Source organism: Mus caroli, unplaced genomic scaffold (genome assembly GCF_978045245.1).
Source record: "Mus caroli unplaced genomic scaffold, Mus_caroli_1 scaffold_18, whole genome shotgun sequence".
Classification (NCBI taxonomy): Eukaryota; Metazoa; Chordata; class Mammalia; order Rodentia; family Muridae; genus Mus; species Mus caroli.
Window position 1 is genome coordinate 73,520,548 of NW_028227273.1, and position 27,498 is coordinate 73,548,045.

The following is a 27,498-nucleotide window of genomic DNA, read 5'->3' on the forward strand; positions in this document are numbered from 1 at the left end:
AGAAAGGCCACTGATTTGTTTGAGTTAATTTTATATAAAGCTAATTCACTGAATCTGTTTATCAAGTTTAGGAGTTAGATTGATGTTGGCTACTAGTTTTTGCTGTATGTTGCTTTTATTATGTTTAGGTATGGGTCTTTAATTCCTGATCTTTCCAAGACTTTTATCATGAACGGGTGTTGAATTTTGTCAAATGCTTTCTCAGCATCTAAAGAGATAATTATGTGGATTTTGTCTTTGAGATTTTTAATACAGTGGATTATGTTGATGGATTTCCATATATTAAATTATCCCTGAATCCCTGGGATGAAGCTTACTTGCCTACTTAATCATGATGGATGATTATTTTGATTTGGTCTTGGATTCAGTTTATGAGAATTTTATTGAGTATTTTTTGCATTGATATTCATAAGAGAAATTGCTCTAAAATTATCTTTCTCTGTTGGGTCTTTATGTGGTTTAGGTATCAGAGGAATTGTGGTTTCATAGAATGAATTGGTTAGAGTTCCTTCTGTTTCTATGTTGTGGAATATTGTGAGTAAAATTGGAATTAGGTCTTTTCTGGAGGTCTGATAGAACTCTACACTAAACCCATCTTGTTCTGGGCTTTTTTTTTTTTTTTTTTTGGTTGGGAGAAAATGACTGCTTCTATATCTTCAGAGGAAATGGGACTGTTTAGATCTTTAATCTGATCCTGTTTTAACTTTGGTACCAAGTATCTGTCTAGGAAATTGTCCATTTAATCCAGGTTTTCCAGTTTTGTTGAACATAGCCTTTTCTAGTAGGATATGATGATGCTTTGGATTTCCTCAAGTTCTGTTGTTATGTCTCCTTTTCCATTTTTGATTTTGTTAGTTAGGCTATTGCCTCTGTGCCCTCTAGTTAGTTTGGTTAATGGTTTATCTATCTTGTTGATTTTCTCAAAGAACCAGCTCCTAGTTTGGTTAATTCTTTGTATAGTTCTTATTGTTTCCACTTGGTTGATTTCAGTCCTAAGTTTAATTATTTCCTGCTGTCTACTCCTCTTTAGTGAATTTGCTTCCTTTTGTTCTAAAGCTTTTAAAGGTATGCTGTCAAGCTGCTAGTGTATGCTCTCTCTAGTGTCTTTTTGGAGGCATTCAGAGCTATGAATTTTCCCCTTAGGACTGCTTTCATTTTGTCCCATAAGTTTGGGTATGTTGTGTGTTCATTTTCTTTGAACCTAAAAAGTCTTTAATCTCTTTCATTATTCCTTCCTTGACCAAGTTTTCATTGAGAAGAGTGTTGTTCAACTTCCATGTGAATACTGGCTTTCTATTATTTATGTTTTTATTGAAGATTCCTCTTAGTCTGTGATGATCTGATAGGCTGCATGGGAATTTCAGTAATTTTGTATCTGTTGAGGCCTGGTTTTTGACCAATTATATGGTCAAATTTGGAGAAGGTGCAATTAGGTGCTGAGTAGAAGGTATATCATTTTTGATTTAGGATAAAATGTTCTGAAGATATCTGTTAAACCCATTTGTTTCATAATTTCTGTTAGTTTCAGTGTATCTCTGTTTAGTTTCTGTTTCAAGGATCTGTCCATTGATGAGAGTGGGGTGTTCAGGTCTCCCACTATTATTGTTTGAGGTGCAATGTGTGGTTTGAGCTTTATTACAGTTTCCTTAATGAATGTGGCTGTCCTTGCATTTGGAGCATAGATATTCAAAATTGAGAGTTCATCTTGGAAGATTTTAACTTTGATGAGTATGAAGTGCCCCTCCTTGTCTTTTTTGGGTTTCAACTTTGGGTTGGAAAGAACTGCTTCAGTCTGTATGCTCGTTGAAAGACCAGTGCAACAGTTTTTATATGTCCTCGCTTTATCATACTGCAAACCCATGGCTTTATTTTTGGAACTAAATGTTTTTCCTTGAACACACATTTTTCTCAAATCTATTTCTTATTTTTCCTGTAATTATGAAATCTCATTGTATTTCTTATTATGCAGACTTTAATTACTATTATGAGGACTGGATGTATTCTACTCTTGATTCCAAATTTCTTACATCCTTCTAGCAAAGCAGCTAAGACCATCTCTTAAAACTATCTTTTAAAATTAATTGAATCAAGTAAGAGATTTTCTAGAATCATTATATCATTTAAACATTGTGAATTCATGAAAGTTCATGTTCATGTTGATTTGCAGGAAATCTGATCAATAATTACAGAAATGTATATCATCAGTAAGAAGTAATCCTGTGATGAAGTCTCTTTGGACCTTGCAAATGAGCTTATCCATTGTAGACCATGTAAAAATTGTGGGTCATCTCTAGGAAGTCTACCTGCTATGCTTAGCCTACCTTAGATGGCTGCTGAGAAAAAAAAAAGACTCAAATATCTTAGATTGTTAATGATTTTTGTATGATAATAGAAATTTTAAAGTTATGAAGATCTATTTAGATTAAAATAATATATATGTCTAACTGTATATATCTTTGCTAAATGCACAACACTAAGGTGCTAAATGACTTAGATAACTAACAGCATATGTTTCCAGGAACACCATGGGAAGATTACCCAAGGACAGGTATTCAGACCTATCCCTAATTCATTTAAAGGCTTGAAGAAGATTCTTGCTTCCTAATAAATAAGCTCAAAGAAATAGTTTTTATATGGCATTGCCTTATCATAGTGAAAACCTGTGGCTCTATCCTTGGACCTAAATGTTTTTCCTTGAACACAAATTTTCTCTTCTTGTCTATGTGAATAGGAACTTATGCCCCTTCCATTTATAAAGGACTGTTAACTCTTAACTTATCAAAGTTGATGCTGTCCCCTCGGACTTGTTTCCCTGAAAGAAGACCTTGGCAGATTGGAATTAACATTGTTCATTTTTAACCTATAGAGTGGCTACTTTTGTTTCTCTATTGTGCCCAAATTCAGGATTTGAAAACTCAAAAGTCTATTGATGGGCTGTATCCATGATTAAAAGTTTTATTTGAAACTAAAAGAGCCACAATTTAAAATTTTGATTTTGAAGGCTTACCCTAAATTCCTTGTCTTTTAAAAGCTACTCTTGTAAACTATTAAGAGTAATTAATTTCTCATCACTTTGCAGACAACACACAGTCAAAACTGTCAACAAGTAGGACACTAGGTAATTAATTGCCCTACTTTGCCTAGAGAAGGTAGGACATTCGCTCCAAGTTCTTAATACACAGTAACATCTCTAAGATCTGGGTTTGTCTACTAAAGATGGGTGTATCTAGTGACACAGATAATCCTTTGGTGACAGTCTATGTAGCCAGTAATTCTGTGTAAATTTTGCTGGATTTAGAAGCAGCTTACTACATACCTACTGCTGCCTCTGGAATAAGATATCACTCTCATGTCTTTGATCTTTTAAAGACAAGTCTCCTGACAGACTTAAATGTTCATAAGCCTAACATTAATCAATGGGATTCTGCTTATATTATCATAGTTAAAAGCTTATAATCTTAAATTTCCTTTGGTTGTCTTCTAAGTATAAAGATAAAAGGCACGATTCATTGTTCCCTTCTGACAAAAAAAAAAATACTCTACAGATAACACACCAAGAAAAGATAGATGGTAGGAGTACTTTGTTCAAAGTTGTGAAATATAAATGAACTGGATATTGTAAATATAATTCTTATTCTGATATTTCTCATACTTGTTTTTATTGTATATAATATCCTAATGTGAGAGATAAAGCCCTTTTTTCAGAGTAAAAATTGGAGATGTTGATATATCCTATGCTTACACTTATGGTGTCAACTGACTATGAATATGTGCCCCTGTATTAAAAATTATAAATTGTTGTGCTGACATTTTAGTTGCTGTGTTGTCATTTCTGCTATTCACAATTACTTCTTTGTCTATATAAATGTTTGTGACTTCCTTGTCTGTCAAGAAAGGACATGATTTTCTGAGATTACCATGTTACAATGTTAAATGCAAACTTCTGTGGAAGATGCCAAAAGGCAACACTACTGGGCAGAGTCCTGGTACTTATTTGTTTATGGTGAGTAAGCTGTGGAATACCTCATATTAGGTTTTTGTTGTTGTTGTTATTATTTTTCTTGTTTGTTTTGGTTTTTGTTTTCGTTGTTTTTCGTGTGTGTATGAAAAAAAGGATGAAATTTAATAAACAAAGAGCTGAAAGATGTATCTGTGTCACTGAATGCAGAAAAATGGTAGAAATGCAGGGGTGCAGAAAAAGGATAATGAATGATGGGAGACCAACAGAGCACTGATGGAAGCAGAGAGAGATCCACTTGGTAGATACACAGTGGCAAGTGAATCAGGGCTAGAATGTTAGCTGAGAAATGGCCCTAGCAAAAGTATGAACAATATTATACAGATATGTTTTTGTCTTTAATATTAAGCCACAAATGGGACCTCTCAAAATCCCTACAATATATTAAATTTGAGTGGATATACCTGCAATATTTTCATTTTGGTCCTTTCCTTTTTCATGTAATTGGGCTATTCTGATATAACATGTGGGGAGCAGCCTAAATTGTTTTCATATAAAGAGTTTCTTGCTTTATATTTTTAGCCAGTTCATCCCAAGAGGAGGTCAACCCTAATCTCTGGCTATTTGTAGGAACAGCTGAAACCATAGTGCCTTTGGCTAGTAAAGCTAACTTGTATCCTAGGTTGTTTTTCATTTGAATAGAGGTCCTCAGCTGTAGAGCTCAAGGGAAATTGGTTAAAAATTCCCAATTGAAGTGAAGGAGGAAACAAAAAAGTTTTGGAATGATTAGTGTGACAGCCTCACTCATGAACAAAGTTTAAAACAACCATAGTCACAAAAACATGACCTCAGCATATATGTGTTAGACACTGTGTGACCTGCATCAAGCAAATCAATGTATCAATAAGATGTTCTACTGTATTTTTATTTCCTGCTTCTTACATATTCCCAAATTTGTTTCTGAGTCTATGACTGTAAATATCAGTCTGTGCTTTTACAAAACCCCTGAAGAATTTCACCATGAAGGAGATGTTGTAATAGGTGCATTTTTTCCTATTCATACTTACTACTCTCTAAACAAAGTTCCACATCCATCAGTACCATACCAATATATGGACAATTATTTACAGTAAGTACAATTATTCATTTTTAATGCTTGGAATTATTATAACTTAGTAGGTGTGGTCATTAAAATATAGTAATATTTTTGTTCTCTTTTAATGTAACAACTCCTCTTACAGATATTCTAAAATCTATTCTTTAAATTTTTTTATCACTTTTGCCTCTTTCCTCTCTCAGGTGGAATGAAATGGTATCTTTGAGTTTATTCATTATAGTTTCTTCATTTAATAAAGTATACATCTTCTTTACAATTGCTGTCATACCAAACTGTCAGAATAATTTTCAATATTATAGTCTCAAGGAAGGATAAATTAATCTCAGCCTGACCTTTTTGCTCATATTCTGGTTGTGTTCTTGTGATTATTTCACTAAATGCTGTAAGTACTGAGTGTTTGTTGTGCTGCTTGATTGAAGAGGCTGTGTTTTGGTACATGCAGCTGATGACAAACTCAGTGTGTCACAATGAGAAGTTGTGAATACTTATGTGCTGGACAGATATTCCATCTATCTCATGTTATTTATAAGTATTTGCTTGCTGATTTAATTTTTATTCTCTGCTTCCTACTGTTTAATTATTTATGCTGTCTGTTTGCAGTATTTTCATTTTCATGGCTGTATTTACCAAGATCATGACTATGAGGGGGGTCATCTTTTGGCTGTTTTAGCCTTTGTGAAATATTCCAGATGGATGGATAGTATCAGACAGGTCTTTATGAATTAGAAAGATATATCCCTTTATGTTTCCTAACAAAGGATACAAGATGGATTTATCCCAATCGGACCTTCCAACCTAAGAAGATCATCTTATATCTCTACTTATCCAGAAAGTAGGGTAGTAAAAGAGAACATGCCCCAGTACAGTTCCCAGTACAGAAAGTTAGTTATGCCAGGGCCAGGAAGCAGGAATGGGTGGGGTGGGGAGCAGGGTGGAGGGAGGGTATAGGGGACTTTTAGGATAGCAATTTAAATGTAAATGAAAAAATATCTAATAAAAAAAAAGAATTGTCCATAAGTCAGGAAAAAAAAAACACTTAGAAATCCCTTTAAGCACATAAGGAAACCTGTTGGGAGTTAACGAGTGAAAAATAACCAAAAGAAACATAGGTATGAAGGTAATTATGCTCAGTGTGACAATATTATGTGTTTGGTAAACTCATAGTGAGATATTAAGAATTGCATCAAACAGTGGAGGAGAAAGAAAGTTAGTTATGAATGCATATTGAATATTATGTTACCCTGAAGGATTTATTTTTGAAAATTTAGAATAGCAAATATGGCTATGAAAATTTTGATTTTTAGATAAAATACTTGATTGTCAGTCTATTTAGTGAATCATATATTGTCTCAGAAAAAAGAATCACAAAATGTTCTCAAATTCTTATCAGATGTTGGGGAGTCTCTGCTATTTTATCAAAATTAACTTTCATTGTAAGTTCCCTATTCTTGTGTCCTTTACTGTCAGCAATTTAAGCAAAGAATTTAGCTTTTGTTCTGTGAACATTAGTGTATGCCTTGTTCATTGCAAATAAATGTATTTTCCCTGTCACAAAATTTTAACTTGTCATTATGAAAGAAAAAAAAATATTTATGACAGAAATGTATTAACTTTAATTATGAAAAAAATAACAATATATTCTCATACAATTCATTCACTAAGTATATCTTTTCATATAGAATTGACCACAAAAAGCATACATACTGCAAAGCTGAAAACATTCTTTTATATTTCTTACTTAATTATTTACTTTTCTGTTTGGAAATTTTCTATGCATTTTAAATAGATGATTTCTTTTTGTTTTAATTTAATTTTATTTTTAATTTATTTTCTGTACTCCATATTCCATTCCCTGCCACCCATATCCACCATCCAAATGCTCCACATCCCACAACTCCTCCCCACCCCACCCAGTCTCCATGTAGATGCTCCGAACCCCCACCCCACCTGACCTCTAAATTCCTTGGGGCCTCCAGTCTCTTGAGAACCCAGAGATCCTCTACTGTATGTATGTTGGGGTCTCATATCATCTGGTGCATGCTGCCTTCATAGAACGAGTTAGGTACTATTCCTTCTGTTTCTATTTTATGGAACAGTTTGAGGAAAATTGGTATCAGGTCTTTTTCATGCTATGATATAATCCTCCATTAAATCCATCTGGCCCTGGGCTTTTTTGGGTGGTGGTGGTGGAAGGTTTCTTATGACTTCTGTTATTTCCTTGTGAGGTATGGGCCTGCTTAGATAGTTTACCTGCTCTTGATTTAACTTTGGCATGTGACAAATGTCTAGAAAACCATCCATTTCATCTAGATTTTCCAGCACTGTTGAGTATAGGCTTTTATAGTAGGTTCTGATGAGTTTTTGAATTTCATCCATTTCTGTTGTTAGTCTCCCTTTTCATTTGTGATTTTATTAATTTGGATACTGCCTCTTGCCCCTTAGTTTGGCTAGGTGTTTATCTATCTTGTTGATTGTTTCAAAGCTTTTGCTTTTGTTGATTCTTTGTATTGTTTTCTTTGTTTCTATTTGGTTGATTTCACCCCTGAGTTTGACTATTTCTTGCCTTCTACTCTTCTTGCATGAGTTTTCTTCTTTTTGTTCTAGAGCTCTCAGGTGTGCTGTTAAGTTGTTAGTATAAGATCTCTCCAGTTTCTTTACCAGGGCACTTAGTGTGATGAACTTTCCTCTTAGCACTGCTTTCATTGTGTCCCATAAGTTTGAGTATGATTTGTCAACATTTTCATTAAATTCCAGGAAGTCTTTAATTTCTTTCTTTATTTCTTCCCTGGCAAAGTTATCATTGAGTAAAGAGTTGTTCAGTTTCCATATGTTTGTGGGCTTTCTGTAGTTTTTACTGCTATTGAAGACCAGCCTTAGGCTATGGTGATCTGATAGGATACATGGTATTATTTCAATCTTCTTGTATCTGTTGAGGGTTGTTTTATGACCAACTATGTGATCAATTTCGTAGAAGGTACCATGAGGTGCTGAGAAAAAGGTATAATCTTTTGTTTAAAGTGAAATGCTCTATAGATATCTGCTAAATCCACTTGGTTCATAACCTCTCTTAGGTTCATTGTGTCTTTGTTAATTTCTGTTTCAATGACCTGCCCATTGATGAGAGTGAGGTGTTGAAATCTCCCACTATTATTGTGTGGGGTTCAATGTGTGTTTTGAGTTTTAGTAACATTTCTTTTATGAATGTGGGTGCTCTTGCATTTGGGGCATAGATGTTCAGAATTGAGAGTTTCTCTTGGTGGATTTTCCCCTTGATGAATATTAAGTGTACTTCTTCATCACAATTGATAACTTTTGGTTGAAAGCCTATTTTATTGGATATTAGGATGGCATATCCTGCTTGTTTCTTAGGACCACTTGCTTAGAAGAACTTTTTCCATCTTTTTACTCTGAGATGATTGCTGTCTTTGTTATTGAAGTAAGTTTCTTGTATGTAGCAAAATGCTGGATCTTTTTTCAGTATGTGGTCTGTTAGCTTATGTCTTTTTATAGGTGAATTACATCCATTAATATTGAGAGATATTAAAGAGAGATGACTGTTGTTTCCTGACATTTCTTTTTGTAAGTGGCTTTATGTGCTTTTGTTGTGAGGTGCTTAATATCTTGTACTTTCTTTGGTGCAGGTTTCTTTCTTGTGTTGCAGTTTTCCTTCCAGGATCCTCTGTAGGGCGGTGTTGGTAGATAGATACTGTTTGAATTTGGTTTTGTCCTGGAATATTTTGTTTTCTACATCTATGTTGATTAAGAATTTTGCTGAGTATAGTACCCTGTGTTGGCATTTGTGTTCTCCTAGAGTCTGCATGACCTCTGACCAGGCCCTCCTGGCTTTCATAGTCTCTGTTGAAATGTCTGGTGTAATTCTGATAGGTCTACCTTTGCATGCTACTTGGCCTTTTTCCTTTGCAGCTTTTAATACTCTTTCTTTGCTCTGAGCATTTAATGTTTTGATAATAATGTGATGAGAAAATTTTCTTTTCTGATCCCATTTATTTGGTGTTCTATAGGATTCTTGTAACTTTATGTCCATCTTTCTTTATGTTGTGCAATTTTTCTTCTATGATTTTGTTGAAGACATTTTCAGGTCCTTTGAGTTGGGAATCTTTGTTCTTCTCTATTCAGATTATCTTTAGATTTCATCTTTTCATTGTGTCCTGGATTTCCTGGATGCTTTGGGTTAGGAGTTTGTGTTTTGAACTTTCTTTGACAGCTGTGTCAGTTTCTTATACTGTATCTCCTACACCTGAGACTCTCTCTTATATCTCTTGTATTCTGTTTGTAATACTTAACATCTGTAATTCCTGACCTCTTTCCTAGGTTTTCCATTTCCAGGTTTGCCTCCATTTGTGTTTTCTTTATTGTTTTACTTTCACTTTTAGCTCATGGATCACTTTATTCAATTTCTTTACCTGTTTACCTGTGTTTTCCTGTATTTCTTTCAGTGAGTTATTGATATCCTCCTTAAAGAACTCTATAATGTTCATGAGATAGAATTTTAGGACAGATTCCTGATTTTCAGATATGTTGGTATATTCAGGGCTTGCTGTGGTGGGAGGACTGGATTCTGATGATGCCCATGTATTTTGTTGCGTATTGTCTTGTGCTTGCCTTTTGCCATCTGGGTATCTGTGGTATTTGTTGATCTGGGTGACTATATGGAGTCTGGCTCTTTTGTCCCTGGGTTGCTTCAGTTCTCCTGGTAGGCTTACTACCCTGGCTGTATCAGACCACCTGTGGGACCTTTCAACTGGGGGCTCTTCACGGGAGCAAAAAAGCTTCTGATTTATTTCCCTGGCTGAAGTAGATCTCCTGGGAGGCCTAAAGACTGTTGGGACTTCAGTGGAGCAGTCAAGCTGTTGTCCAACAAAAACAGCCGATCCTTGATTGCTCTGAGAACAGAAGATCCTCAATTGCTCAACTGCTCTGAGTGCAGTGGGTTGACCTCTTCTGTGTGCAGTGGGTCCTGTAGGATGTATGGGATATGTAGCTTTTACAGGAGCACACCAACTAGGAGTATGCCTCAGCAGTGAGGACCAGGCATAAGGGGTAGAAGAAATGGAAGGAAGAGGATTGGTATTCGGGAGGGCAGGGGTTTTGGGTGTCTGATAGGTCCTGAGTTCACCAGGCTCCGAGTATTAGTTCTGGGACTGGGGCATAGAGAGGGGGTTCTTACCAACTGCTCTGAGTGTAGTGGTTTCTCTAGGATGGATTGGTATATGGAGCAGATCAACTTAGGCAAATAGATGATTTCTTATCTCTGTTTGAGATTCTTATTCATTATATGTTTGTAAGCATAAATGTTTTCCTTGTTACTATCACATTTACAAACAAATAAGTGAGTCTGTCATTATATTCTGTTATATTAGCATTTTAAAGGTAACATTTTCCAATTTTTTCTTTTTATCTACTACTTAGGAAGTATAAAAAGTGAATATTCAGTGTCCAGTGTTCCTGTTTAATATTGAATAATTTAAAGAGTAAATAGGCTTTTTTGATTGTTGGATTAATATTATAGTCTTTTCAAATTTATTATCATATATAACATTTGTGTGTATGCACATACTATTTATGCACCTCACATTTTCAATTGAAAGAAAAATTGTGAGGACAAATGGTCTCATCCTACAATGAGTATCTTGAGATAAAACTCATGCGTTCTAAGCCAGTTTTAGGATCCTACTGTTGCTAAGCCAATTTATTAGGAAATTTGTTCAGTCCTTTGATTAATATTTCTTTTATGTTTCCAAATCCAATTGAAATTTTACTCTCTGTTTTTATGAGAGTAAATTATTTTCCCTCACATGAATTAAAATATGGGTATGCACTTATGTCCTATTGTTTTTTGTCAACCATACATTCATTTCTTGTATTTGTAGCTTTATAAAGTTGGCATATCTCAAGAACACATCTCTTGTCAATGTAGGTAGTAGTTATGTACTATCATCTGCAATTTTTTATATAAACAAAAAACCTATTATTTGGAAAGTTATTTTAAAATATTTCACTGTATGATATATTTTATTCATATTTTCTATTTTATGTTCATTGCTCAAATCATAGAAAGTTATACTACAGCTAGAAGTTTTCAATATTTTTCCCTGATAATATACACAAATTTATCATTTCAAAATGTAGAAATATTTAATTATAAACATATATACACTAATCCAAATGAAGACTACATTTGTTTGAAAAAATGAAGAACCTATAAAATATTGCTTTGCCAATTTTCTTGATTTCTTTTGTAGATAATGAAATTCTGGGGTCTTTATGTCTGTCTTGTGCATGTTTTCAGTGAATGTGATTCTAATGTTAAGTATATTTTGATTCTGAATTTGATGTTTCATTGGTATTCCTCTTTCTTTGAATTTCAGCAGTATGGTTTTTTTTCAGTCCATGGAGATAGACTAAATAATGAGTGCTTACAAATTTTCTTCATGGCCTTCCTTTTTTTTTTATTTAACTAGAAAATACTTTCCTTGGTGTTTTCTCTGTTGCCTTCATTCATGTCCAGTTTATGCTTTTCATAGGCACTCAGCTATTGTTTGTTACCTTTTATCAGTGTGTTTTGTAAGAAGATTAATACAGAGAGGTTTTTTTGAGCAAAACCAGAAATACCAACACAAACAGTTCATAAAATATATAACAAACTTTCTGACCTAAGGGAGTTTGGCAAAGTTTCACTAAGTACTGATGTTTCTTCTTTTTTAGCATGGTAAGATTTAGTTTACCATTCATCTTATACAGATGTGTACATTCTACTAAAATGTTCACATTCAGCAATAATTCAGACATGTATAGACTAATATTTTTATAAAATTAATCCTATTCTCAAATAGTATAAAATTAAATAATATAATTTCACTTTGAAGATGTTCAAAAAATTTAATGCTGTAGGATTTCATGAAAGTCCTTTCTCAAATGTTTGATGTTTACAAGTATGGCATTTTGTTGTGACTATCATACATCTTGGCATATCAATTCTGATTCATCAGAATGACTTTCTTCTGAGTACACACAGTCTTATATTTTAATACTGAACTATATTTCGACTTTCTTAACATTTTCACATGGCCCCAACCCCAGTAATTTGAGTAATATCTAAAAACATGTAGGAACTTTACATATATTAATCATAATGAACTTTGATCTAATCTCTGAGATACCAGTTTCACAATCTCTGAGGAAAGAAGTGCTAAAAAATAATCAGAGTTCAATATTTCTATTCATACCATTGCTTTGTTTTTCTTGGTTATGGCCATCATCCTTAGTATTAACTTCCTTGTCCTTTTCGGTGGTTCTTTCTTTGGATGCTTTCCAGATCCTAAGAATTTTTTTGTGATGCTGGGAGTAGGTCTATTTTATTTAAGTCTAACTTTCCTATGATATGGCTGTTGTCCATCATGTGTTTTGCTCCTATCCTGATTAACATGCATTCTCACCTTTGTTTTCCTCTAGTCAGGCATTTATCTGGAAAGCTCACCATTAGTTGATATTTTACTGATAAATTCTAATGAATTTCCCTTCAGTCTTTAAAACCTATTCAGCCTGTGTGATTTTACTTGTATATGGACTTTCACTTGGTAGTGGGTTACCATTTTGTGTATTTTTTCCTTTGGAAGAATATTACACCTTGGGCAGACTACTTCAAAATATACCATAATTAGAGTGTGGGTATGTGTATAAGTGTGTGTGTGTGTGTGTAATATTATGTCATTCTTGGCTATTAATGAAGGAAGAGTATATAAATTAAGAAAAAGGAGATCCATAATATTTTAAATAGACCAAAGGGAAGGGGAAATGATGTAATTAAGTCATAATGACAAGAAGAGAATATATTTATCACATACCATATTCTTTCAAAATTTGGTTTCCAATAGAGAATGATTAATTCTGTTTTATTAACCTTTCTTATCATTGTTCTGTGATTGGAGATATTGAGCTCCTCTGCTATCTTTAGTATGCAATGCATAAAAGTGATAGTTACTTATTACTTATGTGTATGGAATTGTCAAAAATCATTTATATCTATCTATCATCTATCTATCTATCTACCCATATGTGTGTATTTATTTTAATATATAGTATTTATCAATGATAAAACATTTATTCAATTTCCCAAAATTAATATTTTACCTACCAATTCTTTTCTAGTGAATATTATTTTATTTGCTAATTAAATTTCTGCTTTTCTTTAAAAATAATATTCACTAATTTTGACATTTTCTCTTTAATATCAAATAACTCTATCTACTTAATGAAAAATTTGATTAAATTTAAAATATATACATACATGTCAAAAAGATATTATACTAATTCTTAACAATAAGCAAGTTAGGTATCATAAGCTAGGCTCATGTACAACAGCTGCCAGGTTGTTATCCTTGCATTTTATTTTTCAGTAGCTCTATTGCTTCTCATAATATCACCATTACTATAACTATTATATGTCTTTGTGTGTGTGTGTGTGTGTGTGTGTGTATAAGTGTTTGATCATGTAGATTTGGAATTTTGTAGCATTTTGTGCTAATTTGAGTTCTGGGAAACACACTTGGGTTCTGTGGAAAAAGTGCACTCTGAGTTGCTGAACCAGTTCTCTCCCACCACACATTTCTTCATTGCCAATCTTATTCAATATATTTACATACATAAGCAATGCAGTATATTAGTCATAATCTCCAAAGCTCCAACCTACTTCATTATCAACCATTTATTTTAGTATCTCTCTACCAACCCACCTTTAATTTTAATACTTTTCTCCTCAATCATTTCCACTTTTTGTAGCCCAAGTACTCTTGATTATGAAGCCATTCCACTATCTGATTTGCCTAGCAGTCATCATATTGATGAATCATGGTTCTTCTTCAAGTTGTAATACCATTATGCTTTGAGTAAAAATATCCCTCATAGACTCATATGTTTGAATACTTGTGTCATACTGAGCAGCACATTTAGGGGACATGGTCTCACTTGTGTATGAGTGGCCTTGCTGTTATGGGAGGTTTGGAACACCAAGAAGCCAAGAAATTGAAGTCTGCCCAGAACTTTTGCTTTTACTACCTGCAGAAGAAAATCTAGTATGTTCATCTCTGTCTCTAAGACGAGGTCTGCCTGCACATTGCCAAGATTCCCACCATGATGAAATGGATAAAACCAGCTCCAATTAAAGTTTTCTCTTATAAGAGTTGCAAGGTACTTTGAGTCTCTTCATACCAATAATACGCAATGAACATAGAAATTTAAACTAGGGACAGGAATTTTGTTGTGATAGGCAAGGTTTTATGTTTGCAAGAATAATGAGTGTGGATTTGGTTGAGGAAATCAGTGAAATGTGTTAAGTGCTGCATAATGAGCCATGCTATGTGGAACTTGGAAAAAGTGTTACAGGGTGTTGGTTGTATTCTCTGTTCCTGGTTGAAGCGGATTCAGAGGAGATTAAATTTTGTATGTTTCCTAGAGATTCTGCTTGTTATATTTGGGCAAATACTATTGCTTCATTTTGGCCTTGTCAAAAGTCTCCCTGAAGCTATAGTGAAGAGATAAAGATTTAATCCTTTGGCAGAGAAAATCTCAACGGCCCAGTGTTGACTCTGTTGTTTAGTTATTTTTGTCCACTGTTACGAAGATCTATAACAAAAAGAAAAAAGCTGAGAGAGAGAAAAAAAATTACAGATTGTATGTTTTTGTAGACAATGTACAAAAATAGAGATTGGGGGAAATGGAATAAGAGTGAAAATGGTACTAAATCCTGTGTTCAAATAGATAAACAGACTAACTGTAAACTTGATGTTAAATGAATGAAGGCAGTGGAGACATCAGGGCAAGATTCCACCCAGCTAAGTAAAAAAGGGTTCAAAAATACTTAGTGCTAAGTGTGGTGAGCTACACATTGAGTTTTAGGACATTCAAAAATAGGGAATAAATGAAATTAACAAGAAGAGAAAGCTTGTGAAATTTTAGTTTTATTGGGTGGTAGAGAGCATTTTCTAGCCCTAATAAGAACTTGGCAGCAGCAGCCATGTGGTTCTGGCACTTAGTCAATGATAGAAAAAAAAGTTTTTATTGAATCTTTCTCTGAAAAGAAGGAAAGACAATAAGGCCAAGAATTTATCAGGGATGTCTTTGCATCCTAGAGGAGCCATTATGTGAAGCTATAAAGGAGAACCATGCATTGCCATTAAGATCAAATGATGTAGAAGATGCCTGTGCTCAGAAATATTAACCAAAAACCACTGTTATGGGGAAATTGAATAAGCCCAAGAAAAAGAAGTGTTTTACAGTCAAGAAACATTAAAGGAATTAGATATCTGAAGACTATTTTAATATCAAATATGGAGAAGCGAAGTTTGAAGTTTGCTCAGCTTGTATTTTGTCTTAATTTGGTTCAGCATTACCTCACTATGCTCCCCTTCCTGAAGTTTGAAATGGTAATACATATTCTGAGTCATTATATAAGTACACAATCTACTCTTTTATTTTGCTTTTACTGGAAATTACTTGATAAAGGAATGCAGGTTTCTCCGAAGAGAAATGAGTGGCACTATTTGGAGGTGTGGTCTTGTTGGAGTAAGGAGTAGACTTGCTAGAGTAAGTGTGTCACTGTAGGGGTAGACTTATTGGTCTAAAGAAGCCAAAGTCTTGACAGTGTGTCTTAGTTTCCAGTTTTGCTGCATGTAGATTAAGATATAAAATTATAAAATGACATTTCTGCCTGTATACTTATATACTTTCCCCCATGACCATACTCGACTAAAGCATTAAAACTGTAGGTAATTCTCAGTTAAAAGTTCAGTCTATATATCATGAATAACTTTCTCCCAAAATTAGAGGTCTTCTGATATCTTGATCTTGGGATTTTGAGATGTTTAATTTTTAAAATCCACCACTATATTAGGAAACCAATAAAATTTTAGAAACAGTATGTTTATTAAATTATATTCCAAGTTAAATACATTCCATATGGGTCACAGTTGCCATAACTCTGATATTTTTCTCAGTATTGCAGAATGTGAGTTCATGACTGTAATCCAGTGACCATACAAAATAAGTTCAAAGATGGTATATTATCCACTAGCAATTTCTAATGACTGATAAAGTATGCTTTGAGGAACTATAATTAATGAGTAGTACTATTAAAGGGTTTTGCCAAATCTTATAGATACCCAAGCTAGTCCCTCATATTTATGGTGAATAAGTTAAATTGCATATTTTGTGGAAACAAAGATGAACTATAAAGGTTAACAAACTGAACATGCGGTCCTTGTTGTATTTCTCTTGTGTATATTTTTTCATTTATACAGATATAATTTTAAGAACTACCAGTACATCCTGGCTTTGGTGTTTGCTATTGAGGAGATCAATGAGAACCCTAATCTTTTACCTAATATATCTCTTGGATTTGATTTCTACAATGTCAGATTCACTGAGAAGGAAACTCTTATGAATGTGTGTTTTTGGCTCACTGGTAAAGGGCAGAAAAATATTTTACCAAATTATAATTGTGCCAAAAATAATTTTACTACTGCCCTCACAGGAACATCATGGACAACATCTGCCCAAATTGGAACATTACTTCAACTCTTTAAATTTCCTCAGGTAAGAAACTTTAGTGTGTGGGACCTGGGAATCAGGTATCTTTGTTGATAATACAGGTGTTTTCAAAACTACACGGAGGGTATTCAAGTTATTCAAATCAAAGCAAGTACACAAACACTTGGATATCAATCTAAATTTCTCTTGCATGCAAGAGAAAGGATGGTGACATAAATAAATCCATGTAGTTCCTTGAATCTAACAGGCTTGGGAGGAATTTTTGTTAAATTCTGTAAATGGAGTTTCTTTTAAAATTGAGATAAAACTACCTTTGTTTTCTGTTGTCATTTATTGCTTCAGGAATGAAATTTTGCTTGATGTTAATATTCTTTCTCTTACTTGGTTCAGCTTTCCTTTGGACCCTATGATCCCATTTTGAGTGACCGTGGTCAATATTCTTCTCTCTACCAGATGGCCCCCAAGTACTCATCAATTTCGCGTGGCATTGTATCTTTGATGGTTCATTTTATGTGGTCCTGGGTTGGTCTCATCCTCCCAGATGACCACAAAGGGTATATAATTTTATCAGAACTCAGAGAAGATATGGAGAGAAAAGGAGTCTGCATAGCTTTTGTGAAAATGATCCCTCTCACATTGACTTCATATTATAAAAAGTTCTGGGAAAATATGGATAAGACAAATGTCATAATTATTTATGGTGATGTTGATTCACTCACAGGTCTAATGAGAAATATTGGGCAAAGATTGTTGACAGCAAAAGTCTGGGTTATGAATATTGAACCTCATATTACTGACTATGCTGACTATTTCATGTTTGACTCATTCCATGGTAGCCTAATTTTTACCCACAAGTATATAGAGAGTTTTGAGCTTACTACATTTATTCAAACAGTTAATCCTTACAAATACCCTGAAGACATTTACCTTCCTAAGTTATGGCATTTGTTCTTCAAGTGCTCATTTTCTGATGCTGATTGTCGACTATTGGCTAACTGTCAATCCAATGCTTCTCTGGATGTGTTACCTAGTCATATATTGGACATGGCAATCAGTGAAGAAAGCAATAATATCTATAATGCTGTGTATGCTGTGGCTCACAGTCTCCATCAGATGAGTCTTCAACAAGTACAAAACCAACCACATGAAAATAGGGAAGCAATGGCCTTCTTCCCCTGGCAGGTAATAACCACTGTAATTTAATTTATTATCAGCACCCTGATGTATGAGTTCTGCAATGACAGCAAGGTAGGTATTTCTTCTTGTCCACAATCATGGGTTTTTTGTTTGTTTGTTTGTTTTGGTTTTTAAACTCATTTAGAGGTCAAGACAATTTCAATTTTGTGTCACTGATAAATGGGATGAAATATTACACTATGATATTTTACTAGTCAATACAAATGTGATGTTATCAATAGCTAGAACTGTGATATTCTCATGATAATACATGCAATAAAAATCAATAATTTTTCTGTATATTTCTTACAACAGGAATAAACGAGTACACATTTAAGTGAAACAAATAGTGGTTTTACACCTAAGTAATTCCCTTTCTTATCCTTAAGGCATCAGCACACCTATTTTAAGCTGTAGGTCTCTGAAGATATTCTGAATGCAAATGGCTCTTTCTAAGTTTCAAAAAAGTTAACATTTGCATGTGTCCAAAATCATTTATTCACTACCTGAATTTGTTTATAGTTTTTTTTTTCTTGAAGCTGGATTGTCATTCAGAAGCAAAATATTATCCTACACACTCAGTCATTCATTTATTTAACATTAATGGTAGCTTCATTAATTTGACTTTCACATCATAATTGAAGATAAATAAGACACATTCAAAACCATAAGTTCAATTCTGCCTCTTGGACACAGTGTAATATAAATTCATGAATCTCTTTCAGCTTAACATTTTCCTGAAGGACATTAATGAGAGAGGCAACATAAGTTTAGATTGGAGACATAAATTAAATGCAGAATATGACATTCTTAACCTATGGAATTTACCAAAGGGCCTTGGACAAAAGGTGAAAATAGGATCCTTTTCAGCAAATGCCCCTGAGGGCCAACAGTTGTCCTTATCTGAGCAGATGATACAATGGGCAGGAGGATTTTCAGAGGTGGGTTATGTATTAAATCAATGCTTTAAGCTTGTGTTAATAACATTTTAATTTCAGGTGAAATAACATTTATTTTCTGACTTGAGTCTTATTGCTATTTGATTACTAGAACAAAATACCACAATGGTAGTAGTAGTGTATTCTGCTTTTTCTTTCCTCCATTGAGATTAGTGGAAGTATTTAGTGTTAAATAAAGCCTACAGTATTCATTCATATTAATATTATTTAGTTTTCATTGTCAAAATTTAGGAACACTGAAAGAGGAAATTTCCTGCTCTAAAATGTCTTTTGGGTCAGAGTATTTTAGAAATTTTCTCATTCAGGATTAATAATGTGGAACAATATAAAATTTACTTTTTATTCTGTAATCAAATGACATGTCTAAATGTCACTTATGGAAACAACACAAAATATTTATGGTTGTGTTTCCAGAAGTATGACAGGCCACCATGGATAGGAGCATGACCACAAATTGGTTAGTAATGAATATAGGCTCAAAACGCAAAAAGATACTGTTACTTTATATTCATATTTACAGTAAGAACAATGAGAAACCTAGACCTGAGTAGAGGATTAAAATATTTCAATTCCAATCACATTGAAATAATTTCTACAGCTAGTCTTGTATCTTAAAGATTTAAATTATTTCCCAAATGGTGGCACTAATATGGAAATAGGCACACAAATATGTTAGCCTATATGGTATTTTGAATACCATAACTGTTAATATCCCTTAACTGTCCATATATTCTCAATAAGTCCGCTGTCAATCATGTTTAAAAATTCTATCCCATGATCAATTTTGCTAGCTTTTTCAACCTCTGCAGAAGGAGACCTGCATGTGGTGAATCTACTATCTATTGGCTTGCCTATGTCCAATAAATAAATGCAGAACTGAAATAATTTAAGGAACAATTTGAGGGTGCAGTATATTCAGAAATATTTATTCTCTGAATGCAGAAAAACATGTATAATGCTGCACTCTTCTATCTTCTATGCATTATTTGTTTTGAGACATCGTCTGATTTTAAGTGTCCCTGTTTAACTTAATTAAATTTATCTATATATTTCTTCCTAGATATACACATATTTTTGTTTCTATGACCAATCTAAATCCTATCAAACTGGCAGACCAGATTTACAATTATGGTGGAAGTAAAGGTGATCAATGTGTTAGTCAGAATGTACAAAGATAGTATCACTGTGGAGTGATTCTATGAATTCCTATATTATATTCTTATCACCTAACTTTCTGAAACCTGCCAATACCTCATTATGTGTATAAATTCTCTAACACTCTGTTAATTCTCAGATAAGTCCTTAAGCACATTTGTTTCTCTGGGGCATAATCTTTCTAGATAAGTCTTCTGTATTTACAAAAATACTCAGGAATTCATTGCATAACATTAAAATTCTATTTGTTATTATTTTTCATAAGACCATAAGATTTAGATACATTTCCTTTCATTGTCCTTAGGTCCCTCAGTCTGTGTGCAGTGAGAGTTGTAGGCCTGGATTCAGAAAAGTAATCCTGGAGGGCAAGGCCATCTGCTGCTACAATTGCACTCCTTGTGCAGACAATGAGATTTCTAATGAGACAGGTAAATGCAGGTTTTACAGAAATCTTTCCCATTTCTCCACAGGATTCCATAATAAACGAGCAAATAAAAATGGTCTGAATTAAAATCAGAAATAAACATTGTTATTTCTTTTTCAGGAATTTACTTGTCATAATCCTCCATCATTTATTTGTAATGGACTATCATAGTCATTAAAAATCATACTTGATTTATATCTGTGATTCACTGCCAATATTGATTGTGGAAAAAAAATAAGTATTTTCAGTATACTCCACAGTATGTTTCACCTGATGGTACCATTTATCCAATATTGATAAATTTTCAGTACAGTATTTTCAGCTATGTTTCAATAAATTTAATACTCGGATCATTTATATCTTCATAGTAGTGATTATCTCTAACTCATTTTCAAAATATATTTTCTCTCAATTTTTGTTGTTTAATAATTTTGTACAATGTGTTTTGTACAATTTTGTACAATGTGTTTTGATCATATTCAGTCCTTGTTTTAATTAGGATTATATTGCTGTGAGCAAACATCATAACCATAACAATTCTTCAAAAAGACAACATTTAATTTTGGCTAGCTGTGGAGAAATGGGAAAGAGGTTTAGTCCATTACCATCAAGATGTAAGCATGCAGCATCCATGCAAACATGGTGTAGGAGGAACTGAGAGTTCTACATGTTATTCTGAAATCAAACAGGAGAAGACTGCCTTCCTGCCAGCTAGGACCAGGTTCTTAAAGCATATGCTCATAGTGACAAACCCACTCCAAGGCCACACTTCCTAATACTACTACTCCCTGGGCCTAGCATATACAATTCCATTCCATTCCAAGTTCCCCATAGACTTCTTCAAATGCATTTCTCTACAGGGCCCATATCTAGCCATAGCATAATTAAAAAAGTACATTTAATCCAAATTCTAAAGGCCCCATATTCTACATCAGTCTCAAAAATGGCAAAAGCCCAAAGTTCAAAGTCTCCTCTGAGAGTCATCCGATCCCTTAACTGCAATCCCTAAAGCAAGACCAAAAACCAGCTGAGAAAACTCCAAACTCTTCATCTCCAGATGCCAAACTGGACTTCAAATCCCCAACACTTTTTCCATTTTTGTTGAGATTAACAAACTTTTTATATCTTGGTCTGATATCACTCTTGGTTAGCAGCTTTCCTGGGCAAGTATCTCACAGTTCTGGCATCTTTAACATCTTAGGGTTACCAAGTCAACTTCAACTTCTTGTTCTTGTTCTAATGTCTGTGATCCACACTAGATCCTCACATGGGAGCTTCTCCAAAAGGCTTATGTCACTTTTCAAGTTCTACCCTCTGTACCCCTCTAGGCTCTGTTTGTCTCTACTGGTACTGGTATTCTTGGTGATTGTTCCACAGTGTATCTCCAATACACTAGGGTCTTCTGCTGCAACTAGACTTTACTAGTAGCCTCTTATAGTGCCTTTTCATAGTGGCATGACTCAGCTTCTTTACATGCCCCCCCCTTAATCCTGGATCATCAACTGCAGCTGAGGCTGTACCCTCACCAATGACCTTCCATGGCCTCTCATAGTGCCAAGCATCAGCTGTTGTCCATGACCCCCTTATACCTTAAAAGCTAGTATATACCAGGGCAATTATTGCACATAACCAAATGCAGCTCTAGCTGTAAGTGAAATCTTTGCTATCTCTAGAACACAGGTTCTTTGTGCCCTCAGAAAACACTTTCCAGATTTCATCACAGTGATGCTGGTCTCCTTTGTGTGTGTGTGTGTGTGTGTGTGTGTGTGTGTGTGTGTGTGTGTGTGTGTGTGTGTGTGTTTGGTTTTTTTTTCATGACAGAGGTTTTGCTGTATAGCTCTGGGTGTCCTGGAACTCACTCTGTAGACCAGGCTGGCCTTGAACTCAGAATCCACCTGCTTCTGCCTCCCAAGTGCTGTGAATAAAGGCATGTGCCAGAACTTAACACCTTAAATGTTTTTGAAAATTTTACTTAGAAAATATCTAGTTGAGGTTAATGAAGAAGCAATTGATATTTTTTGCTATTATCACACACATTTTTATTATTATTAGTTAGATATCCTTTTCTATTTTCTGTTGCTGTATGCAGTTATTACAGATTTGATTTTTAAATATAATAGATAAATTTGTATCATTATTTGAAATGTGAGAGAGAGTAACATTTTGCTAGGATCTGGGTAGTTAGCTTTTGTTCTCAGTAGAAACACAATAAGTGTATATGAGACAAGGACTATTGTCTGGACAAATTTTTATTAGTTATTTAATACTCACATCATTGAATTTCTATTGTGTATTATTTTAAATAAGCTTAATTGTATTGCCATGGAATCATAAAATTTATAGTGAATTTGATTATTTTATGTTGTAATTACATTATAAAATGTAGTAGAAATATTTTTAGTGAACATATAAAGTGAATTAAATGAGAGTTTATTAAGTTTTACTGTCAAATTAAATAGGTAAAGAATAATGTATTATGGAAACACACAGAATCTAAATGTCATAACACAATCTGGGTGAATAGGGTGGCAGCTGTCAGCACTATTAGCTTCTAATTCTCCTTGGTATTAGCTTCACATTTCACCATACACAATCCTTTAATGGATTTCAATGTAACTAAATAAAAGTTACTCCCCTCAAGGAGATAACTTTAGATAGAACCATTGTTACCTTCCTTAATGTTGTGATTTTCACTGCATTCAAGAGAATAACACATGTACTAAATGAAATTTGGTGTTTAATTTAAGGTCAGTTATAGATTAGGTGAGGAAGTATTAATAATGCTTTCATGCAAGTCACAAAAAATCAACCTTTGTATTATATTCACAAGTTTTGTTTACACTAATACTTAGATTTTGTGATATTTAGCTGTGTTTTCTATGATAGTACTGACATGCGGGTATGCTGGACATAAAATAGCAAAGTACACAAATAGAGATATAAACAAGCGAGGGGTTGAGGAGAGCATGATGCCCAAGAATGCATTCAAAGATACTGACTAGGTTTATTCTTGGTTTAAAACAATTACTATCAATTTTTTATGATGCACTTTATTTATATCCTAAAATCATATAATTAAAAAAATATTTACAATTACTTGGAGCTGCAAGGTATACTTTTGGATGTAATTTTATTTACTGCATTTAAGAAATTGTTTTCTTACAGTAGTACCTCTAGTCACCCAACCCACATTTATCATGTTTATTTTGTTTTGTTTTCTGTTGTTTTTTTAATCGCTGTACATAGACTCTAACAGAGGTAGTATATTTCCTAATTATATTTAATGTTATATATTTTATTTTCCCATTCCCAAATCTCCTACTGAGTCAGAAATTTATAAACTTCAGTACTTTTTAATATCACTTGGCTGACAGCAAAGATTCAAACCCACAATAAATGTGAGGAAAAACTTAAGAGTCAAAAAAAAAAAAAAGCCAAAGACATGAAAGATGTATCACATGTACATATTCAGTCATTATATAATCTGTGATGATTGATGTGCTGAAAATGTTAGAAGACTAAAATTAAAGAATGTCACTTAACTTGTCTAAAGTTGGATATCTAGTATTTGAACACAAAGCATTTTCCAACCCTATCTTGTTAATAGTAAACAATTTGCATAAATAATAAGGTCATGTCATAGCACTTATAACTTACATTAATTCTCTCTAATTTTCATACAAGGCTGGAAATTGGAAATTTGCCCTTTATTTCCCGAGCATATTTATTGTCTACTATAATTAAATATTTAAATTCCAGACGCCATATGCAATTATATCCTCTACTTTCAGTATATGTACATATTACAGTGTAAACCATTTGTAATGTAGAGATATATAATAAGTCTAAGAGATTTTTTGGAATATTCAATATCCACTTTGAAGAATAAGTAACATGCACAATTATGGTATCTTCAACAAAGGAAAAATTATATCTCGGTATTTTTGTATCTATTATAATCGAGTCTAGATTTGGATTAATACAGAAATGTTTAAACTAGTATTTATTTACTTCTTTCAAAATACTATACAATATATTTAATATTTTTGCCTTCAAAACATACCGAGGCCACCTGTACATATCTACTTACCAAACAATTTGCTTTCACTCATAAACAAAACAAAACAAAAAACAAAACCAAAAACAAAATAAAACTTTTCTAGTACAATTTATTCTACCCAAATATGCTTGAATGTGAGGCAGGCACTATAGAAAGCTCTACTTTATAGTGTTCACAGTTTCACACAAGGTTGGTTTTTCCTTAAAATATCTCCTCAAGTAAGGGTTTTATTCATGTCAATATTCCTTTCATGATGAATATCCATCAGGCCTGATCTCACAGTGATCATGTACATAATGTCAGAACCATGAATTCATATATAGACTTGTCATGATTTGTTTGTATATCAGTAAATCTTTACTGTCTCTGAGATTTCTGATTTTTATGAAGTTTCCAGTCTCTTCTACAAATGCCATTTTCAATAGTAATCCATTTTACCCTCAAATGTTTAGCTCCCCAATTCCTTCCATATATATGTACATGTTTATGTATTGTATATTGATAAGTATATGTGTATGTATAGTATGTGTACGCCTCTGAGGTTATATGCATGTATATATGCATGTATGTATACATTTGTCCATATCATATGCGTGTCACAAACTAAGTTTGTAAATGTACCTGATGTATGCAAAATTACAGCCATCAAGAACAAATCTGTGAGGGATTCTATTTATTAACTCTACTGTATAACACTGTACATTTCAAATAAATGCCAAACACTTCTAATTTGAAAATATTGCTGATTGAAACTTGTGCAAAAATACACTATTTTTGAAGTTGAGATATTAATTTATTTTTATTAGTGACATAAAATTTAATGTATGGTGGTCAATTCACATTTTAAGAAATATATAAATATTTGGGCTAATTGATAATGTAAAATAGAAATCTGGGTACATATATTTTAGGTTAATCATAAAAATTTACAAAATTTCAAGAGTACATTAATATAAAAGTGTTCTCTAAAGTCTGTCAGCTCTTGCAGTTATTTTCTATCTGAAAATTGATGCTTGGCCCAAATGATATGAAAACATTTGATTTGATAATTTACTAATATAATGGGGTCTAGTCACTAAACTCCAGCAGTGAATGAAGACAATTTTAAAACACACAGAATTTTAAAGAGAAAATTATGTTTTTGACTGATGTAAAAAAGCATTATCTGAAAAGCATTTCAAAAAATACTCCCTCTTTTGCATGTGTAACTCTTAAAGCATATGTAATAGGTGAGGTGATATCAGGCCCAAGGTTGTTATATTCAATGTAAATCCATATAATATTTACAAAGAGATATACCAATGTTATAAAAGGCAGGAAAAATTGTATGTCAAAATAGGAAAGATAATCTATTTCAATTTGTCACTATAAAAAAGATGAATTTTAAGAGAAGCTACTAGAAATGATGTCTATCTGAAGAAAGACGTCATTTCCTATATAAATGTATATAGTTTCTGTAAGGGAAAGAGTGTAATGGTAGCAAAGAAAGAGTGATTAGATGAAAACACATTATATGTGAGCATAAATACTAAAGGAAATACATAAGAAAGAAGGGACACTTTGTAAGTATGGAAATATTCACAACAGTGTGCTTATTATTTTGTCACTGAGAAAACAAAGTAAGGTGAAATTTGTGACAGTCCTTTTATATAGAAATGTATCAGAAGAAAATAGGGAATCAATTCAGCCTAGACTCATGATCTCATTATCATCTATATTTCTTACCAGATGTGGATCAGTGTATGAAATGTCCAGAGAGTCATTATGCAAATATAGAGAAGAACCACTGCTTCCAGAAAACTGTGAGCTTTCTGGCCTATGAAGAGCCCTTGGGGATGACACTAGCCAGCATATCTCTGTGTTTATCTGCATTCACAGTCTTTGTAATTGGCATCTTTGTGAAGCACAGAGACACTCCTATTGTCAAGGCAAATAATCGAGCTCTGAGTTATATTTTGCTCATAACACTCACCTTCTGTTTCTTATGTTCTTTGAACTTCATTGGTCAGCCCAACACAGCTTCCTGCATCCTTCAGCAGACCATATTTGGAGTTGCATTCACTGTGGCTCTAGCTACCGTGTTGGCCAAAGCTATTACTGTGGTCATTGCCTTCAAGGCCACCTTTCCAGGGAGAATGGTGAGGTGGTTAATGACCTCAAGAGCTCCAAACTATATAATTCCTATTTGTACCCTGATCCAACTTCTTCTTTGTGGAATATGGATGGCAATGTCTCCTCCATTCATTGACCAAGATGTTCATGCTGAACATGGACAAATCCTTCTTTTTTGCAACAAGGGATCATCTGTTGCCTTCCACTGTGTTCTGGGATACCTCTGCTCCTTGGCTCTTGGGGGTTACACCATGGCATTCCTATCTAGAAATCTGCCTGATACATTCAATGAATCCAAATTTCTGTCATTCAGCATGCTGGTGTTCTTCTGTGTCTGGGTTACCTTTCTTCCTGTCTACCATAGCACTAAAGGGAAGATCATGGTGGCTATGGAAGTCTTCTCTATCTTAGCTTCCAGTGCAGCCCTCCTTGGCTTAATATTTGCTCCTAAGTGTTACATTATCTTGTTTAGACCAGACAGGAATTCATTTTATCATATCAGGGACAAAACACATTCTTGAAGGCATGAGTCTCCTAAAATTTAGTTGAAAAAATAAATTTAGCTTCTATATTAACAACTTTTAAGAGGTTTGAATTCATTTCCTATTCAATTTTAAACATATGTTATACAATTATAATATGATTCTGGTCTATTTATTTATTAATTTATTCTTAACAAAATATATTACAGTGTTATAGTATGAAAGAATGTTTTTCCATTTATGAACAACAAACACATTTGGTCTTTTTCTACTCGACTCTTATGAATTAGTAGCATCATATATGGATAATACTGAAATTTTAATCTTCCTTTGAAATAAAAATGTCTTTTTCATTTTCTTATTTTCATTTGCTTGTTAATCATAATTTGCATATTATTTCCTCTGATTGTAGTAACATTTCTAATATGAAATGTTCATCAAAATATAATTTAATGTACATTAATAAATTATACTGAAAACTTTATTGCTA

General features: G+C 33.4%; 1 protein-coding gene across 1 annotated transcript; it reads left to right on the forward strand.

The window, feature by feature from the left end:
• Positions 1 to 4,799: 4,799 nt before the first annotated feature.
• On the forward strand, positions 4,800 to 27,498 carry LOC110288515 (vomeronasal type-2 receptor 116-like). The gene is made up of 6 exons (XM_021154841.2): positions 4,800 to 5,087; positions 16,391 to 16,685; positions 17,031 to 17,822; positions 18,542 to 18,757; positions 20,235 to 20,358; positions 26,143 to 27,498. Exons 1-6 carry the CDS (start codon positions 4,867 to 4,869, stop codon positions 27,045 to 27,047), a joined length of 2,553 nt encoding a protein of 850 aa, XP_021010500.2. The 5' UTR covers positions 4,800 to 4,866; the 3' UTR covers positions 27,048 to 27,498.

What these genes read in the sequence shown, in the direction of transcription:
- LOC110288515 (XM_021154841.2), top strand. Translation starts at nt 4,867, where the DNA reads ATGTTCTACTGTATTTTTATTTCCTGCTTCTTACATATTCCCAAATTT. An exon ending in GGGCAGGAGGATTTTCAGAG is followed by an intron (nt 18,758 to 20,234) that starts GTGGGTTATGTA and finishes CATTGTCCTTAG; the next exon opens with GTCCCTCAGTCTGTGTGCAG. An exon ending in TGAGATTTCTAATGAGACAG is followed by an intron (nt 20,359 to 26,142) that starts GTAAATGCAGGT and finishes ATTTCTTACCAG; the next exon opens with ATGTGGATCAGTGTATGAAA.